The 21,653-nt window shown below is 40.1% G+C and overlaps 2 protein-coding genes across 2 annotated transcripts in view; both read left to right on the top strand.

The window, feature by feature from the left end:
* ciroz (ciliated left-right organizer protein containing ZP-N domains) overlaps positions 1 to 387 on the top strand; it is a 43,359-nt gene extending 42,972 nt beyond the window's left edge. Inside the window, exon 11 of the mRNA XM_084069183.1 lies at positions 211 to 387. Coding sequence (XP_083925309.1) covers positions 211 to 250 — 40 coding nt within the window. The 3' untranslated portion in view covers positions 251 to 387. The remainder of the gene's footprint in view (positions 1 to 210) is intronic.
* Positions 388 to 7,006: 6,619 nt separating this feature from the next.
* The window catches only part of casz1 (castor zinc finger 1), a 204,386-nt gene continuing 189,739 nt past the window's right edge, over positions 7,007 to 21,653 (top strand). Inside the window, exons 1-2 of the mRNA XM_084069636.1 lie at positions 7,007 to 7,183; positions 9,233 to 9,289. The gene's annotated coding sequence lies outside the window, so the exon portion shown is untranslated. The remainder of the gene's footprint in view (positions 7,184 to 9,232; positions 9,290 to 21,653) is intronic.

The following is a 21,653-nucleotide window of genomic DNA, read 5'->3' as shown; positions in this document are numbered from 1 at the left end:
TATAAATAAGCCTTCTATCAAGTTCCACAACAGGTGTGACCTCTGTGTCCTAAAACCGAACACTTTCAGTGGGTGATATCTCAAACATAAGGGCTGCTGGATAGGCTACTCACTGCCTTGTCATTTTAGAAATGTCCCCTTGTTATGTAACCCTTGATAAGTGACTTTAAAAATAAAGTTGTTGTTTGTTTTTTTTATGCCCCTTTTTAGTGCTGCCGTGATCAACCTTGAAGACCATGGCAAATTATGAAGTGAAATCACTATGACAACACAACAGCAGCTGTGGTGTGGACAGTCATGGGGGGCAGAAATGACTGCCCATACCCGCAGTCATGTCTGCCCCTGCCCCGGGGACTTTCAGATATTCAACTGGACTTTCAAGGATAAACTCACAGATCAGGTGATATACTGTGTCGGACAACAAACACTCACCACGCCGTAATGAAAAGAACTCTGCATATCCCTGTGCTATTTCAACAAATGTTGTTATCCCTGTGCTATTTCAACAAATGTTGTGGAAGGCAGCGGGGGGATTGAAGCTCCTGCCAGAGAAGTTGTGAAGGACCAACTCCTTTTCAACATCTAACTTCACGGTTGCTTAATTTATACTCTCACGTACGAAGGTGTCGCATGCTGAAAATAGCAGATCTACAAGCTCAGCCTTTAGGGCAACCTCTTATTTACTATTGCTTAGGGTTCTTAAGCATAAGACACGGGCCTTGCAAACAAATTAAAGATTTAGAGTAGGAGAATCTATTCAGACATTTGGAAAAATAGACAATTCTCCACTTAGGCAATTTGTGGCCTTAAAAAGTAAATACCCAGGTTGTGAAACATGTGAGGAGAGCAAGGATATCCATGCGTGGGTGAACATGTTGATATGACACTTAAAACTGAATGTTGCTTCTTCTCTGAAGATGTTTTGGTGTTGGATTATCAAACTAGACAAAATGCAAGCCTTGCAGACTGCTATTGCCAAAACATTTCTTCACAACCCTTAACATTAAGAATTTCTGGAACTTTTTGATGCAAAAGAATGAAGAAACCTGAATGTGGACAAATGGAAAAGTTGGTAAAGCCAAGATGTTAAAAGGAGTGGAATTTGGCGGGACAATTGTGAAACAGAATGACACACAGGCACAGATCAGTACTGAGAAACTCTTCAAAGTCTAAACTCAAGACAATGAGTCATACATTAGGTAGATTATCAGCATTCAACATACAGATTCCCTTCATAAACTGAAGACTTATAGCTTATAATCATAGGAGATATTATATCCCAAATCTAAAATGAGATGAAATAAGGCTTGTCCACGTTTGTTGAAGGGTAAAAGGAGACTTGAGAAACAGGAGATGATGGGTAATGGTGGGTAAAATGTGCTCCTCCATGTCATGCCTATGTCCTTAAATGTCCCTCACTGTCCCCTGTCAACTGAGAACAGTCTTAGAATTGGGAACAGGTGAGCCAAGAATGAAAGCTGGTTGGATTACTTTACATTATTTCAATCAATTATTCAAATGTCTCCATTGCCTTCATGACGACTTGACGGGGCATGCCAAATAATGATCCCTCCCTCACGCGCATGTCTGCAAGTAAGCACGCTCGCCCAAATGTTCACTCGCTAATACTTGACTGAGCATGCAAAATTCACATGCATAAAGCTAAAGCTCACACAACATGCACATATAACGTTAAATGAATTTGTGATGATTTAGTCCAACCACTGAAGGATGTCAGTGTCAGGTCGACCTGTGGCATTGCAGCCACTCTCGCATTGCAGCCACTTTCAACCTGGCGTCCCAATTTCGGCATGCCATACCATTATAGGTGAACATTTTCACAATTTTCCAAATATTTCGACAATAACAAAAATAGCAGATCTACAAGCTCACAATACGTTACAATGCAACGTGTTGTTAGATATTTTTGCAGGACAGCATCATATGTGGTGAAGTATAAAAAAGGGCCTAAGTGGTTAATGTCTGTGACAGTGTCCCAGAGAAATTGCTGAAGGAGCTCTGCAAACAGGGACAGAATTAAGTGTGGCCAAACAAGCGCACGCGCACGAGGCAACAGAGTGGCCTTTGTCTCAGACCTTGACTTTAAATGACTGTCAAAAACTAATAAATATTTTAGAATTAGGTGTGTGTCAGGGGGACAGGCTTGCTCTATCAGGCGTCTGCTCTCTTGACTCTCCCAGGGAAACAGGTGCAGGCACATGAAGGGGAATTTTGTTTCTAAAATAGCATTTAGTGTTTTAGTCCTCCTGGAGACCTTCTCTGAGATAAATTCTCATGTAATCATATACCCTGGTCACAGAGAAAACTTCTAAAGCGGATCTGCAGACACATATGGCTCACAGGGGCGGGACATAGTATCAGCTTCATGGACATAAACACCATTTAAATATTCAATTTTAAAATGATTTAATATGGCCTCAAAGACACATCATCCAAGATGGTAAAGTAATATAGCAATGCTGCTGTCTGATCAATCTGTTTATACACAAACATGAATAATCTTTTATTATTTGCACCACCAACTTTGGGCTTTAATCTGAAAAGCAAAGAACAAGACAAGATGCCAAGACAAGACTAGACAAAATGTACTGCATTTGCAAAGATGCAGGGTTAACAAAGAGAGACAAAGAGATCTGTCTGAAGCACTGGAGCCTCCTAATGCGTTCTGAATCTTGAATATAAAAGTAGTGAAATGAAGACTAATACTGTATCTTTGACATTGTCATTTTATGGCTGTCAAGAGGGCCTGTTTATTTTCATCATTAGAGGACTGTGCCGTCTCCTGAATGTGCAGGTCGAGCTTGTGCTCCCTTTGAGCCCTTGTATCTTATTTTTGATTTTTTTTTTCATTCGAGTCATCAAATGCCTGCAACATAATGAGAGATGTGGCAATTAATTTTCTTTTAATCAAGGTCGAAATGAAGTAAATTGGTGCAGCTTGGCGAGCCCTTTGGCAAGCTCATTTTCTATTTTTGCAGTGATGCAAAACAAATACGATAAAATTATGGCCTTCCTCACCTTCTGTAATTAGAAAGCGTGAATGATCAGACAGAGATGATATGTAATATAACTGTACCTCCAACTGTCCCACTCGGTTTCCCCAGAGATCAGATTTCAGCTCTTTTGAAACAGATGACCATGTTTTCCTTCATTTGCTTTCCTAATTTGTCTGTTCTTTCTCTCCCCCTTCCTGCCACAGCTACAGACAGAGGGAGCAGCTCAACATGACATTGACTGCAATGTTGTTGTAATGCCTCTCAAATCTTATTAAAGACCACAGCTGTGAAAGACCTTGCTGACTCCACAAATTTCCATTAACTGTGTTGTTTCAGTAGCCCTCCAAGCTGATTAGGAATTTATTAAAATTAGATTTTAACTCTGCATCTTATCATCGCCATATGGTTCGGTGACCAGCACGGTTGGAGATGGCATTTTTTTTAGTGCAGACATATTTTTGTGTAACTACAGCCACTCTTATGATTTGTCTTTTAGAACAATAGCTTTTATCACAGCTTCCTAATTACCAATCTTGTGAATGGACGGTATTAACCTTGGGCACAGACATAAAGCGGTTGGATGGTGTAATGGTAATATCTAATGTAGATTGCTTAGGGAGAAATATTTTCGCAACGAGTCCTTTGGATAAACTTGAGACTCAGGACACTATTCCTTCCCTCAGATTGTATGTCTGTGTTTGTCCCAAGTTTACATTTTGTGATATTGTAATCATTGTGGAAGACCTACACCTTAATTTCCTGTTGGAAGTGATTGAGGAAGTTGCGACCAACCACCCACCACCACTTATTGTCTGCTTGTTGAATGAGTGAATACTGTGTAGATCGAGAAAACATATTGGGGGGAAGAAAAAAGAACGGAATTGTGTGTTTTCATTGTTACTTTTAAACAATGTTTAGTTTCACAATTACAGCATATGAGTATTTTTTGTAAGGGCATGTAATTTAGATATATAATATTGGAATAATATTAATAATAAATTATGTCTGACAATCTTATTGAGTGCAATTTAATACACGTCATGAGAAATACATAGTTATCCCAAAGAGAGTTAACTCATTTGCTTAAGAATTCCAGCAGCTCTTGCCCTCTGCTGCTCATGTGTTGCTTACATCTGTCACACCAAATGTGGTTCCACACACTGCCTTGAACATGAGGCAAAACTCATTGGTAAAAAAAAAAAAAAACATATACAAAGGCTTGATAGAGCATTCACTCTAAGTCAGCACTGTTAGGTGGACCCAGCAACAGCTGTCCAATATGCCTGCCCCCCCCCAACCATCCACCACCACCTTTCAAAAAATGCTCCCTGTTTACCATACATAGGCAGCTGCCACCATGGTTAACTTCCATAAGACAGCCGCCTGCTAGAGGACATTTGTACATGTCTTTATCTAATTAAGGTGAATGCCAGTTCCCTGGCCCCTTCATACAATGTGACTGAAAATAAGTCGACCTTGATCAGGCTCTTGCCAGTCGATGGTCAGGAGGCTTGTGGAGGGCATATGTCTCCATGGATCAAAATGTCCATTTTGCTAAGAAGAAAGGGGTCCCTTGTCTCTTGTCTTCCCAACTTGACTCGAGTGTCACCCTCTGTAATCAAAAGCACACTGTGAACATATGACAAGAGATAAGCTCATTAGACATTTGCAAAGTGTGTGTTTTTAAAGATTTGTTTTGTGTGCTATGATTATCATATGTTGCAACTTGAGCTACTCAAACCTGCTGCGTGTGAATGAGAATTAAAAAGTACTTATGAACAGTATATCACTGATTCTCAGCATGGGGGGGGGGCAATTAGGAACCAAATAGACCCTTACGGGTCTGTAACTCTGACAGTGCACAAATGGAACCATCTGATTCCATTTTTACACTGTCAGAGTTAAATTAACACTGAGGATTTTACAGTGTAGATTGGGGTCCCAGAGGTAATATATATATATGTTTATCAAATGGGGGTTTGTGGTCTAATGCATATCAAACTGGGGGTCCTTGTTTAGAATCACTGCTGTATATTAAGTACTATGCAGTTCCATATATCACTGTTAACAGTTGCATTTTCTGAGTATACTTATTGTATGCTGTTGAACGGCTCACGTTATTTTGCAGGTCTACAGTATATGAATATGAATGTATGTATATGTATGTATCGGTATTAAAGCTACGAGCTGAGTGTGTTCTCTCAAGATTGAGAGAGCACTTTAGTTTAACCAAACTGTATGTCTTTTCTAACCTTGGACTACCATGTGATTAGCTTTTAATGTTTTATAATTAGTGGTAGCAATGGCAAAGGAGTCAGCAGGGCAGGGGTGGGCTGGGTACGCCCTTGAGAGCAGGCCTTATGAATCAATGGTTGGCGATAAATGGACTGGATCATTACTGAATCAAGTGATCTGCAGAATAATCTATTGATTTTTTGGTCTTTCTTACTTCTTTATTATTCTGTATCACAGTATTGCAACATCAGGAGGATCCCATTGATGGATGGGGAGCTTCTACCTCTGCAGTGACCGTGGGGGGTGTTTACTTAAGAATGTAATATGCGCCCCACATCCCCGGGAATTACTGTGCATACAATGCACACAGTAACACACAGGAACTCGCGTCTACCTACATAGTGCACTTTTTTTCATTTAACATCGGCATTCTCTGCTATTAACATGCATTAGTGTTTTTGAGCACGTCATCATGTGGATGTTTTAAGTGACTGCAGAAGTCTGGCAGAGGCAATGTACTGTAAGGCCACATCAACATTAAATATGCACACTATGTAACAACATCCAGCTAGGGATAATAGGGGGTGGATCTGAACTATGAGCAAGCCTTGCAATGTTCATACAAGAGAACATTTAAAATCTGAATATTCAACTTTAATAGTGGAAATTGTTAAAAGGCTATGTATGTATTTGAGAAAAGTCAAACTGTCGCTCTGCACCTTTAATCTCCTTTAAAAAAGGAGATAAACCAATTGTATGAAATTATTAAACCTAACCTTGAATTTCACAGTTTAAGGCTGTAATACAGTTTAAAGGCGATGGTCTAATAGGGTATGATGGAATGTCATATATAATTACAGTATTGCAGTATTTCGTTTATTACCCTTGCATCCAAAACCTACAAGAAAGCCAGAGATTAAAGCACTACCTTGTTAGTTGACTTTGCTATTGATCCTCTGGATTCTTTATTATGTAGAACAGGGCACATCACAAAACTGCTAATTGGCAATAATCTGTTTGTCAATAGTTCACAAGACTGCAGAATTTAGATAAGCAAAGTTCAGGTTTAAAATACATTATCACAGCCCCGTTATTCCTTAGGGCTTTGTGTCTGGAATACCTTCAAGGTGTCTCATGCACAGAATATTTTACAGTACAATTAGTCATGTATAGGAAGTAGGAGAGAATAGGTAGGACACTGAAGATTAGGTATTATTATTATATAATTTAGAATGTAGAAACTTAGGTTCAGTTAAGGAGGTCTAGTGCATTTTTATTGAAAGAGTGTAATTTCAACATATACAAATACAGAACCAATATTTGTGAAAATAATTATTCAATACGGAATTGGTTAGTAGTAGTTACCATGCCCACAGGACACAAACTGGAAACAAACTTTGCAAAAACGTGAAGTGATAAATATGCTTTATTATTTAAAGTCTTAAATGGTCCTATACTATTAGTACTAAATGCCTGCAAGTGTCCAAATCTGACCCTCTACATTTAGAATAAATAAATAATAATAATAATAATAAATGCCACCAACAAAACACTTGCTATTCGATTTACGATGGAATAACAGCTCGCAGTGCTTTGTGAGTGGCAAGAGGACTGAGTTCTAACAACCTGTCAATGAACAAGGGAGAACCACACAAGACTCCATTCCAGCTTTTCCAACCAACACCTGATAGCCGAGAAATTCAATTAAGGACTCCTCTTGCCACTTGGAGCCGGGTCTCCAGGGCAGATCTTCCGGGCGACTCACTCACCCCTGTAAGAGAAATTAGAAAAATGCTACAATAAAACATGAAAAACTGACAAAAAATGTGGCAACTTTAAAATCACGAACGCTCTCATTACAACCCACCCTAAAACACACACACACGTCCCTTTTAAGTTGGGGGAAGTCACCGAAAGACAACGAAGTACAGGTAAGAGTTTTGCTTTTCACCTCAACAACTACGTGTTCATTTTCCAAACATATCACACACTCAGAGAGCAGAGCTCAACATCAAAGTGTTCCTACAGCGGGCAGTGCTGGCTTTCACACGACTATACACGCATAGCCTTGGATCAAGACTATCATAGATGTATTTGATCGAGTCTGACTTTTACTTTCGCATCTCAAAAATGTTAAAATCGATAAAAAAAAAGACATCTATGATAGCAAGGCTAACACACACGCAGAATGAAACATTAAAAACATAAGACAACATTTAAAATAGATGTGACGACTTATCGGTGAAAGCGATGCAGCTCCTTACCTCGGTGCACACAGCGCGGACAGTGCAGGACAGACAGAGCAGACAGCAGCAGGTCTGGAGCGACTCGTACCGTATTTCTGTGTAGGTAGGCTGTGGTGTCTTTGAAAATGCCGACGAGGACTGTGTTAAACCCGAACCTGTCAAATTCAGAGCTGTGACTGTCGTAGAGAAAACATAAACAAAACCGTGCCTTCCTTCCGCGTGTGTTGCTGCTTCGGCAAGTTGAGGCAGAGATGCAACTTTTCTTGCTTGTACTTTTTTTTTTGCCGTCCTGTCTGCTGCTGCTTTCCCGAATTCCCTAAATGTAGCATGTGATGATGATGATCAACCGTGGCGTGATTGAAACGCTTCATTGTCAGGACATCACAGTGACTACTTTTTTTCATTTTAGTTATACAAGACTAAAATCAGAATGACGGCTGTCATGTCACAGCTCCTGCCGATATAACGACAAGTCGACAACGCATGGGTTGTGGTGGGGATGTAAACTAAAGCTGCACGTTTGTTGACAATAATAACTTTGTGAAACGCATGGCTTCCCCAAACAGGTGATTCCAGGAAGCACAACGATTTTACACAAACTCGTGTGTGTTGTGAACCAGTAGTTCAAAAACCTTTTCGTGCCAAGGACCCCCAAATTCATATGTATTTGGGGGTATTTTATTCATCTGAAAATGTTTTGTGCCAGCCAGGGATTTTTCAAAAATGTAAAAAAAAATAGCAAACGTACAAGGTGAGCTTGTAGTTCTGCTGTTTTGAAATGGCCAAGGTAACATATTTAGCTGGGGAGTGGGGACCCCCTGGAAACCCTCCAACGACCCCTGGGGGTCCCCGGACCCCACTTTGAGAACCGATGTTGTGAACAGTAGACCAGCATCAGTGCAGGACATCTATGTGTTTAGAAGCCTACATATTTATTTAGAGGAAATAGTCAATATCCAGTGTGTAAAACCTGAAAGTTCTGATGGATATTGGGACTTTTTGTCGCTTTATTGTGACTGTATTGTAAGGTAGAAGCCTGTAGTATAATATGTGGTTGCACGAATATGAACTCCTCAAACTCTTGGCTTCAGCTTAATCTGTATTCTTTTTCAATTATAATCTGTATTATTTTTCAATTATGTATTTTTTTAGTTTTAAATTAATTATAAATCTATCATTATTTAAAATATTTTGAAGCTCTGAAACCATCCACCTGCTATTTAGTAATACCTATTGTAACCTATTCATACCTGTTGGCAACTATTTACTTTTACTCTCGCCCACATACACACACATGTTGTGTATACAACTTCTACACATCAAAATACACTCTTGCCATTTGTGGCAGATGTCAGTGTGAGTTCACTCTGATTCTGATTCATTCTGATCAGTAATAAATACATACATACATCTCTGTGATAAGATATCTCTTAAAATTGATCACATACTATACCAGTAGAGGGACACTTAACCCTGTTATGCATTTTTTAATTCTATTTTTATTTGTTGTTATTCTCACTTATTAACACAGCACAGGAATAGATCACTGGCACTTTAAACCTGGGGTTCTCATATTCTCGCCGGATCTTTCTCCTTTGCTAATTATTGTGTTGTTTTCAGAGCAAATATGTCATATCCATGGCGACCAGGCAGGTTTATTGTCTCTCTCATGCAATAGCTCACATAAGTAATTAATTACCCCTTTTTTCTTCTCCCCTGTCTTTGGTTAAACAGATCATTCATGGGAAGCCATCTACTATATTAAAAATGCCAGTGCCAGAACAACACAAGGTAAATATGAAACTTATATATATACTGTGCGTGTGTGTGTGCGTGTGTGTGTGTGTGTGTGTGTGTGTGTGTGTGTGTGTGTGTGTGTGTGTGTGTGTGTGTGTGTGTGTGTATACATATACACACATATATATATATATATATATATATATATATATATATATATATATATATATATATATATATATATATATATATATATATCTCTCTGATGTCCATTCTTTTTATGTTTTTGGTGTCTTTAATACTAGACAGATTAAGATGCTCCCCTTTTGTAATGTACAGTATGTTATACTCTGTTAATACGGCACCTGTGTAGCCAAACTGCTGCTGATGTATTCATGCATGCAAAACAAGAGCACACACCTGACACTTATACAGGCCAGCTCAAAAACACATGTTACACATGAAATCAGCTTGCTTTTTGTATGTCATGAATAACAGGCACTAGTTACCAGTTAGACCCCAAGTACATGAGCGTCACTGATGCCCCTTACAGTACTTTTAAGTGGTCAGTTCTAATGCCAGTCAAAAGTGTGTGTAACATTACTGTACATGAGGTGCAGTCACTTACTCCCGTGTAGTGCAGAGAAGTAGTGTAGTACCAGGGGTTATAGAGCCCGAGCGCAGTGAGCTAGCTGCACAGTATGTCAGTGGTAGCAGCGGCTCCTCCTTTACCGCCGCGAGCTCCCTTTTAGTGTGCCTGTGGAATGTGACGGCATGCGTCTGCTGTCCGGAGGTCCATCTCTTGCTGGACACTGGCCAGTCCTCACTGTCACACCAGCGGTACAGGTTCTCATCTCGCCTCTGCATTGATGAGACACTGCAACATCTATCTGTCACATATACTGTCCTCCTCTCCTTTCTCTACCTTGCTCCTTCTCTCCTCTCTCGGCTTATATATACAGTAGTTGCTGTTTGTGTTTTTGTGTTCTTTGTTTATGGGATGCAATCATCTCTAGGCCTCTTGATTGGATCTCTCTTAACTGGCACTTGAAATGTTGCTTGGAGTGCGGTGCTCCTTGTCCACTTGGCTAGTTTTAGAATCCCATTGGTTAATCAGCGTGCGGTGCCTCTAAACCTCCTTATTTCCTGCAGCGCTATCAGTCAGTGAAATGCCTCATGTCTCATAAGTACCCATCTGCATCTTTCAAGAGGTGTGCAGAATTAAACCCATGTGTATTCCTTTTTCAGTTTGACCTTGGCTCTGGACCTCGGGTCTTTGATGTCAAATAACGTCAATAATCCCAGGCGGCATTTGACAGGCTTCAAGGGCTATTACTTTTGTTTCCCAAACACGTGAGCTTTGTCAATCAACCCCAATGTAATGATTTTGTATCCAAATTCACATTGCAGCCACCGCACTGCTTAGCTTTGTAAAAATCAGCCGCCTTCCACGCACTACCGTCCTACCAGCAGCACAAATGGCACACATGTTTTTTTAATCATCATTATTGTTTTTATTTTAGTGCTGGGGAAATGTCCTTTTTGCATGCTTGATCAACCAGTAGAGAAATCCAATATAATGGAGGTTCAAGGTGAATTGCATCCTATGCATTTCCCCCTCCTCTGACTGGAGGAATATTCCAGAGCAAAATAAACAAATCACACAGACAACAGTAATATAGGGTTGATTTTGAAGGCATGAAATAAGTATCGATTAAATCCAGCAGTTCATAGATGAAAATGGCCTTTTTGGTAATTTGTCCTGGGTCCTTTCAATACTGAGGAGAAAGAGTGAGCGAGGCACAGAGAGAGGAAGAGAGAGGGGGGGAGGGGGGGGAGGGGGGGGTAGACAGACATAAGGCGGATGGGGAATAGTGGAAGAATAGAAGAAACAGAGAGAGAGATGGAGAGAGAAAGAAGAAAGAACATCAAGAATGAGAGAGAAAGATGGAGGAGGAAAGAACACTGGCAGAGTTGAGAGAGGGACATGCTCATTATCACCCTTATGCCTAATTTAATACTCCATCATATAGCGTATGTCGTATGAGCTACAAGCTTACAACAGATTGTGGTGCGACGTGTTGTGAGCTTGTAGATCAGCTATTTTCGGCGCAGGACACAGACGTATGACGGAGTATAAATCAGGCTTTAATAAGTCTTAAGGAAAGAAGGAGCATTGACTGTAAATGCACGGTAATCCTAACACTGGCCAAGGTTAGTAGGGACATCAGCACATGTGCACTGTTCCCAGCTGGCCACCTTGGCACAGGGAAGGCACCAGAAGAACACAGTTAAGGATAGATGTACAAGGAGAAAGTGGGGGCAAAGGTTAGGCCCTTTCCCCCTCTCTAGCCTGTATGTTTTCGATGTAACGCTTATGAGGGCCAATGGCTGAAACGCGATAATTTCTTGACCCCGGTGCACATTAAAAGTTCTTAAATGTATTTTTTTTGTGTTATCGATTGTCTTTATTCATCATATCACAACAGCAATACAATTATACCAGTATACATAGATGCATCATGAAAAAAACATTTTTTAGAGTCTGCTAGAGTCTTGCTCTAAAGTCATAGGTTGAGCACGCCAATTCTTTGAACTATTGAGTGGATGTGCCACCTTGGCCCCATGAGGACTCAACAATGGCAGCTGCTGTAAACGGTAACTTTCATGTCCAACCGGGTTTTGAACCCAGGTCCCCCACGTAAGCGCCTAAGCTATTGTACTGCACACGCTCCACCTTCCTGCTTTACAAATTATTAGAACTGAGGTGAAGAAGGCATATCAAAAGACTGGAAAATCATGGAACATGGAAATCAGTTGGTTTCTCTGTAGTTACTTGTAGTATTATTACGTAGAGCTCTACTCCTGCTGCCACTATTTCTGTGCAGAGATGGCTTTGGCCAACCACGTATTGAGAGCCGATCAATATTTGAATGTAGCATTGTTGTGGAATTTGCTTAAACCACTTGACATTGTATGTAATGTAAACGTTGAGGTTCTCGTGTAAGCCCTCCTAGGGTTTCTTACCTCACCAGCACAACAATATTCTGTCATCTTTCCTAGGAAAGAAGTAGTACACTATATGTATATGTATATGATTCCTGTTGTGCAAATCAATAAATTGAATCAAACCCTAGCGTCCCTATTCTGGAGTGAACATTTGGCGAAAATAGCTGATCTACAGTACAAGATCACAACGCATTGCAATGTGATTTATTGTGAGCTTGGAGATCGGCTATTTTTGGCAAAGACACTTTGTGTAGAGAAAATTACTATAGAGGATCTAGTATATATCCCTGCGGTCAGTATATGGGGTTTAAGTGGTTAAAGTAGACTGATTGTTTGATTGTAAATCGGACAATCTCAAAAGTTGACATTTTCGTCCTCTGGGAATTCAGTATGACAAAGCATTTGATGGAGTGGGCTACTGTACACAGTCAGGCCACTGTTCTTTGGGTGTGGTCAAAATGCAAGAGATAAACTGGCTAAACCAGTGACCAATTAATTCATTTAACAAATTGCCAGCCGCTGGGGGGGTTGTTCAACCATGTTGGTTTAATGGAAATCCATTGCGGTATTTATATACCTAGAGATATTGTAGCTTACGATATAGGCTAGTATTCTGTCACTCTAAGCAATCTACAATATTACACATTTATTTTTATTAGTGAAATAAATCAGATAATTGATGTGTCTGACATACCCGTCCAAATCCACATTAAAACCACACCAGGAGGTGAGTTTTATGATTTCATCTATTGAGCATGGTAGTTTGCCACCGCTATACGTTTCAAATATCAAGCTCTGCACTCATTAGGTTCTGAGCATAGATATCAAAGTAGAGATGGGTCATATGCACCCTACTTTACTGTTCACAGCCACCAACTTTGCTTGAGGATTGACCAACAAGGTTGTTTTCTGTTCTACTAAATAATATTGTCAGGTAAAATAATGAAAGTAGCCATTGAATTTTGGCATCAACCGTACCTGTCACTTCAACCAGTCGATAAGAAAGTTAGTTCCCTCCTTGAGAACATAAGCTTTATGGTGTCGAATCAATGAGGGTTTTCTTTTTGCTGACGACACTGTGAGTGTCATTATGGGACTGTGTTGGCTTGAGTGTGAGTAGGAAGGGGGCAACAGTCACATAAACAAACGAAATAAGAGCCGATGGCTGAGAATGAGGTGCCCTTTTGTCTTGTTCATTGTAATGCCATCTCTGTGCCTCTCTGTCACTGTAAAGATGATTTACCCACAAACAGATGTTCTCAACCCCTAGCTCGTGAACCTGCCCCATTTTGTTCTATTTTTTTCCGTTTGAAAGGTTAGGCAGTGAAATACTTTCCCCATAACATACTCAACTCCCATGATTACCAAAGTATCTCCTCTGTCAGTGAAAAATTGTGTGGAGAATAGGGCTGCAACTATCGATTATGTATTTTAAACGATTATTCCATTGATTAATCGAATAATATATATACTGTATACTGTATATATTATGAATTGAATAACCACTTAACACATTCATTGGCAGGTATTCATTTATTAATTCATCCACCACTGCCAGCGGTTTTACCTTATTTTGAGTCTTTTTGACGATCCACAGAAAAAAAATGAATCAACCCGGATGTAAACAAACATTGTCTCCGTGGAAAGACAAGTCTCTCTTCTTTCCACTGGAAAAAGAACATTGCAACCGCGATCGTCCATTTTGTAGTTATCGGCAGTTGAATATAGCTCGTTTTCACCGCAATCTGGGAAAAGAAATCCGAGATGCATGTATTTTTATAAATCTGATAACATTGTAGTGGACGGGGTGAAAATGTCATTTCCGGGTGGATCCTTCTCCCGAAGTCAAGGCATCATTCATAGGTTGGCGAAGAGCGCCCTCTAGCGTAATCACTAAAAACACCATGATGACATAATATTACGTCTTTGGCAGTGAAGTGTGGATTTGAGATGACGTAATATTACGTCCTTGGCAGTCAATGTGTTATGTGTTATTTTGTACTTAGTTGCACAACGGTGTTGTGATTTTTTTGGTCTGGAATCTTCAAGCAACGTTGGTTCATTTCATATCACAGACCCCAACATTAATATGTATTTGGACACCGACCCCCATTTGAAAAGATTTTGTGCCAGGAACCCCTATAACAGAAGATTTGTGTTAAAAGATTTCAAAACTATTCAAAATGTCCCCACATTTTTCAATTTCCTTCACTTTTCTTAAAAAATGCAATACTAACTAATTTTGCTGGGGACCCCTGCAACCTCCTGAAGGATCCCTGGGGGTCCCGGGACCCCATTTTGAGATCCACTGTCATTGCGACAGGTTATGAGCTTATAGTGCTGCTATTTCCACTATTTTTGAAATCTTTTGAACGTTTTCACCTATAATGACATGCCCAAAAAAACACTCTGGATAGTGGGGTCTGTCTGTGAAAAACACTGGATAGTGGAGTCTGTCCTGTGTCTGTGAAAAACACTGGATAGTGGGGTCTGTCTGTGAAAAACACTATGGATAGTGGGGTCTGTCTGTGAAAAACACTGGATAGTGGAGTCTGTCCTGTGTCTGTGAAAAACACTGGATAGTGGGGTCTGTCCTGTGTCTGTGAAAAACACTGTGTGGATAGTGGGGTCTATCCTGTGTCTGTGAAAAACACTGGATAGTGGGGTCTGTCCTGTGTCTGTGAAAAACACTGGATAGTGGAGTCTGTCCTGTGTCTGTGAAAAACACTGTGTGGGTAGTGGGGTCTGTCCTGTGTCTGTGAAAAACGCTGGCAAGTGGTGTGTGTCTGTGAAAAACACTGTGTGGATAGTGTGGTCTGTCCTGTGTCTGTGAAAAACACTGTGTGGATAGTGTGGTCTGTCCTGTGTCTGTGAAAAACACTGTGGATAGTGTGGTCTGTCCTGTGTCTGTGAAAAACACTGTGTGGATAGTGTGGTCTGTCCTGTGTCTGTGAAAAACACTGTGTGGATAGTGTGGTCTGTCCTGTGTCTGTGAAAAACACTGTGTGGATAGTGGGGTTTGTCATGTGTCTGTGAAAAACACTGTGGCTAGTGGTGTCTGTCTGTGAAAAACAGTGTGGTTTCTGTCTGTGAAAAACACTGTGCAGAATCTGCAGATAGTGGTATACCTCTCCAACAGGCCAGGTGATGTGAGCCTGTTGTCTTTGTTGCATCAGCAGAAGATACTTTTTGAGCATCTCCCAGTCTCTAGTTGCCTTCCCACTGTCTCTCTCTCTCTGTCTCGCTCTCTCTCCCGCTCTCCCTGTCTCTCCATCCTGCATCGTTTTGGTTGGAGCTTGGTTGGCAACCTGCTCCCGTGCCCTCCCCCCAGGGAGCTGGGGAGGCAGAGAGCCATCACCATGGTGATCTGAACACAGATCCCCCACACAGCAGTCCATTGTGACTGGCGTGCGTTGAGGTGAGAGGGAACAAAATGTCACAGCAACAGGTTTTTTTGTGTTTTTGTTTTTTTGTCTCAATACACGGTGGGATTGTTTGTGCTCAGATTTGTGCACTCGACGACACGGGAGAGACTATAGGAGAGGCTGTGGGATGAGAAGAAACAACTTGATTGGATGAATGAATGGAGGAACAGGGAAAATAACTGAAATCCAATGCAAATTAGTCCACATACTGTAATGAAGCAGATCTTATTTTCTTGACTGTTTCATGTTGGACATGGTTTATGTCAGGGAAGATTATTATTATTATTATTTTTATAATTTCAATATGTTACATATTAATATGAATATTCTTTTTAATATATTCATATACTGTATTTTAATCCAGTTCTGGTTCAAATCACATGATTGGTTATTATATCCAAATCCGATTGGTTATCCAAATCGGCCAAAATGGTATAATTGATTTGACAACATTTAAACAAAAATAATTCATTAATTATTTTGTCATTAATATTTTACGATAGTAGTACAGCAGATTAGCAGATTATGTTTACCCCAGAAGGAAGAAAATAAATCCTCACTGTTCTTTAAAACACTGATTCTCAAAGTTATATATTCTACAAGCTCACAACGTGTCACATGGCGAGGTGTTGTGAGCTTGTAGATCTACTATTTTTTTTATGTTTTTGAAAAATCTTAAACTGAATTTTGAAAATCTTCAACAACACAAATCTTCTTTTATGGGGTCCCTGTCACAAAATATTTTCTGATGGGGGTCCGCGGCCAAATACGTGTAAATTTGGGGGTCCTTGACATGAAAATGTTTGAGAACCACTGTCTTAAAGTAAAGCTACAGGTTACAGAGCTGTTTGCTTTAGCTCTACCACTGACAGATTGTACTATGTCCACTAGGGGCAGCAAGGACAAATATAAGCAGCCCAACACTTATCAAAGGCCTCCACTGGGCTTCAGGCAGTAAGTGGGTACACATGGGTAAAAGATATATTCAAATATTTAAACAAAAATATAAAAAAAACAATTCCCCGAAGTGAAGATGAATTAATATGAACCAAAGGCATTCAACTCAAATGCTTAATATTTAATACTAGCACCTTAAGGCATACTGTAGACTTCCTTCCCAGTTGTTTACATTTTATGATTAGTCATTGTACTAGCGATAGTGTGGTTGTTATACTATTATTTCAGAATAGGGGTTAATAGATGGCCTACACACACATGAATTTAACAGAAACACCATGCTTCTGTATTACTGTCATAGTGAGTAGTTATTCGTTTATTATGCTAATGCCCTCAGTTTAAGTTGACCTTTGTTAGGGTAGCATGCTATTGGCTGCAGGGCTTGGACGGGAAGGAGGGGGGCTACAGTTACAGCCACAGATAACTTGGCATTGAGGAGATGCAGCAGGTTTTGCCCCCAACCCCGAAGAAGGGCAAATGGGGTGGCAAGTACCCCCAACCCCATGACAGGTTCAGTGTTGCCCTCTGTCCCAAAGGTGCAGAGAGAGGGTCACCCCGTGCCCCATGGCATGAGGGCGGCATCAAACGCGCACGCAACCCTGTCGTCTGGCGTAGTATTTGTGCTCCTGGTCTCTGGTAAATGTGATGTCAGCCTATAGATGCTAAGATATAAGATGTACCATATTGTTATGTGGTACCATATATACACATACTGTATGCACATACAGTATAGACATACTGTATGAGCTTTGGGTTATCTTATTACACCCAACGTCAAACAGGTTTTGTTTTTGTAAGCAGTCTAAGCACCAACACATTTTATAGTAGTTATTTATTTTAGTATCTAGTATGTACAGTAGTTGATATTTCATTTAGTTCATTTTCATAGTTAATTTGTAATCATGTTGGCGCACACTAAATGTTAATTTATTCATTTGTAACTCAGAGTGTCCAAATGTAATCAAATGGACCCTTCCATTTGGTTACATTTGTACACACTCTTAAATTTGCAGTACACTGTAGTGTGCAGCCATGTATTTTTGTTGCCCCATCTCAAACAGTGAGTGATTTGGCTGATATCCAATAACCGATTAATTGCATTGTCAAATCGATTGATACCGATGATTCCGATATAATATATAGTTATATATAAGTTTCCAGTAGGGTTTACTGGCTTACACCTGTTGTGCACTAACTGTGATTCTGGTAGCAGATGCAGAGTAGACTTCTAATAAGCAGTGCATTCTTATTACCTGATTTATTAGGTCTACTGATGCACATTAACTTAAATGTAGTAACGATGAGCCTTCAACAGTCAATCATCAGGCTTTTTCAGTTTCACATTCAAACATAAATAATGAAATCTTATTTTGGGATTATTTAGCTGACACCGATTTTACATATATTTTATTTGTAAGTAAATACTGTCTGACACTGATATAATGAACTATTAATTGTGCATAGTGAGTGCCAGTGTCTTTTTGCTACCCCTGTCCCTGAGCAGATGCAAAGGTGTAGGTCCAGGGAGAGAGGCTTTTATGTTCAGAGACCTCGCCTCACTCCTTTGACTAAGACCTCAACCACAACAGAGCTCTGTCTCAATCAGCCCCTCCGCTGTAATCCCACTTCACAATTCCTCTTGGCTCGGGGAGCAAATAAATATTTCAGCGTTTATTAGAATACAGCTTGCCAGAAGGGACTCCTCTCTCTCCCCTGTCCTATAGCTGCTCCAGTAATTAGCAAATTGATTAGGAGAACTTTCAACACACCTCCTCGCCTCTTATCTCCCCATTCTAGGACAATATTGCCGTGCCATGGGATGGCGTAAATATTTTAAGGGAAACCCTCTGTGATTCTCATTAAATGGCTCTGGAGCAGAGCAGCTGTCTCCTGCCGAAGGTCCCAGCCAATTTTCTAAACTGTGATTAAAGAAAAGTTTTGGATTATTTAAACACGCTGTGTCCTGTGGGTTTCTTCACTGCCACTGAAGACCTCTGTGAATTTTTCCTTCTCCTTCTTGCCAGGCCTGCTCCTTTCCCCTTGGATCTATTAGTTTGAAATCGTTAGGGTGATGACTCTTTGAAAGCGGTGGTCATTCTGGGATGCCATGTACAAAATGCAACAAAGACCTCTCTTTTATGCATAAATGCTAATTAATTTTTTTAGCCCCCATCCCAAAGCTGCACAGGGAAAGACTTGGTAGCAATTTGGCAGATAATCAAATTGCATTTTAAATGGAGCCGTTTAAAGATGACTGGAGTCTGCTCACAGGAAGACACAGTGGTGAAAATTGAGATGGAATAAGCTGCTATGTGCACAGAGGAACAATACAGCACATTCCACATCACAATAGTAGGGCGCGTTTATGTAAATGCATCTTACAAGGTTTGATTTGTGTTCTTTTTAATTAGTTAAAAGGAAAACCCAGGTACACAGTTGAATATGTTTTCTCTAAATGCATGCATGCTAGAATATTATTTTTCTTTTTAATAATGATCTCACCCTTGTTAAATGTTTTTTTTCTTCCCTGCAACAATGTGCCTGTACAAATCTAACCAATCTAACCAGTCAAGGAAAATGCTGACAAGACATAATTAATGAATAACTGTGACACCTTGGAAGCATTTTGCTCTTAATGTCAGATTTCCGGGTGAGAGAAGTAGAAAAATGGGTGGAAATAGTTGTCAACAAGTATGTTTGTCTACAAAAATCTACGCTTAGAGGCTGTCCCCCCACATTTGGTATACATCATTAAGTTCTGCGTAGCCAATCAAATTGTCTATTCACACAGCATTCCAGTACATATTAGTGACATCTCGTTAGCATAAAACAGAAAACTGACCCAAAAACAATTGGGAAACAGGCCTGATTGTATTGTTTATACCCCAGAATAACTAGATAGTGTGATTGTCATTAATTGATAGATTTGGATTTAAGTGGCCGTTCCCAAAGCCTGCCTTGCCCCCATTCCCCTTGTGGCTCTGAAAATGTGAAAACACCAAATGAGCTATTTAGTTTTCAGCACCCCTTTTTATTCTCGCCATATTTCCTGTAAAGTTTAGCATTCATCGCAAGACCACTACAGCCATCAAAACGGCTTCATATCCATAAAACCCCATTATGGGCAGCACAACAAGTGATGCTTGACTTGTAAGTTTAAAGGCTTCTTAATTGGGTGTCATTTACGTGCTGTATAGCAGTGACTGTTGAAGGCTGCCTGGCTCAGAACAGGCACAGAGTTTCTGTATAGGATAAATATTACTTTTCTGGCTACCTTAACACAAGTAAATGCTACACCTTTATCGATATCCCCCTATTTTAGCATTGCCCTTGTGTCAGTATTGTAATTGACTGATATAACAATGAGTTTGACCTACGAACTGGAGGATGCACATGAAGAGATGAATTGTTGACCTTCCTGACCTTCTCTACAGTTATCCAGATCCACAGAAATTCCCTGGAGGTCTGTTACTGTGATCTAGCAAGGCAGGTTCCCTGTTTTCACTTTGAATTTGTGGTCAGTGGAAGGTAAACACACTCAGAGGCGTATAATGAGATGGTGGAGCCCCAGAGAACACACTGAACTATAGGAATGATAACTGTCAGTATTTGATGCTTGAATACACAGCAGGCCTAAGATGAAGAAAAATAAACCAGACATAATAATGCAAGAATTTGAATGACTGGCTCTGAAGTTGATTGACAAATATTGTTCCAAAGTTAATGGCACAAGTGGGAATTGATTGATCAAGGGGTTGACATAATAAAACTGTGATCGATATTTGGCCTATAAATGTATCTCTTCTGAACCATGCTAAGCCAGTGTGCAGTAATTCAGTTACTGAAACTGAGACAGAATACTTTAGTTTAACCACTTGAACCCTAGCATCCCTATTCTGTAGCTGATCTACTACATGCTCACTACACGTCACAATGCAATGCGTTGTGAGCTTGAAGATAAGCTATTTTCACCAAAAGATATACCATATGTGTAGAGCAAAATTAGGAGGGGACCTAGTATAGACCCCTGGGGGACTCTTGTGACTAGAGTCTAGTCAACTGAGTACAGTATATAGGATTTAACTGGCTCACCTGTGTCCTGCCAAAAATATAACTACCAATGAATTGATACTGTATAGTTAATCATACTTTTGATCTGTAATCTAAATGGCAGTCTAGTCATGATTCGTGACACGTGAAACATAGAAAACAACTAGTTGTTGTTGTTTTCCAAACACAGTGCACCAGAATCTCTGATGTGTTTTATCAGCACAAACACTGATACATGTATTTGCACTTCATTAATGCTTGGTTGTCTGGGCTTTATTTTAGGGTGATGCTGTCAGTGTCTGCTGTATAGTACAATAACATATGTCATGCTAAGCTGAGAACTGCTATAGTACGCAGGAAAATACCAGCTCAGTGGCCTTGTGGTTAGAGTGTCCGCCCTGAGATTAGGAGGTCAGGGTTCGATCCCCGGTCGGGTCATACCAAAGACTCTATAAAGGACCCAATGCCTTGGCACTCAGCATCAAGGGTTGGATTGGGGGTAAGTCCTTGCGACATACTGTACCAACGTCATGTCCAAGGGGTGTACTTGTACATCAAGTTGCCTCACGCTACAGAAACAGGAGATAGGCTCCTGTATATGGGCCTCATGGATTGGCAAGACTTACTTACACCGTAAAATCCTTAGTGTTCATTTACCTCAGACGAGTGTACAAATGTAACCATTGGACCAGTATTTGTTCACTTCGAGCAAAGTGTATTGTTTGAGGCTGACAAATTTTAGTTGGAATGAGAGTAGGTGGGATGGAAATCTTCCTTTAATTACCGTTCTGTGTGGATCTCTTAGTCCTGGTCCCTGTGCCGCAGATGATGGTATTAAAAAAGTCTCTTTTATTTATGGAAATAAAATGTTAGCTTCTGAGACAATAGGCTAGTTCTGTTTTATGGGAAGCAGACTTTATCTTTTTAATAAAAATTCCTGACTTGGTGAAAGTTTAATTAATAAGGGACTTAAAGCA

This window comes from Gymnoscopelus microlampas, assembly GCF_963454915.1.
Source record: "Gymnoscopelus microlampas genome assembly, chromosome: 10".
NCBI lineage: Eukaryota > Metazoa > Chordata > Actinopteri > Myctophiformes > Myctophidae > Gymnoscopelus > Gymnoscopelus microlampas.
Note: the sequence above shows the minus strand (reverse complement) of the source record. Positions and strands in the feature narration are given on the sequence as shown.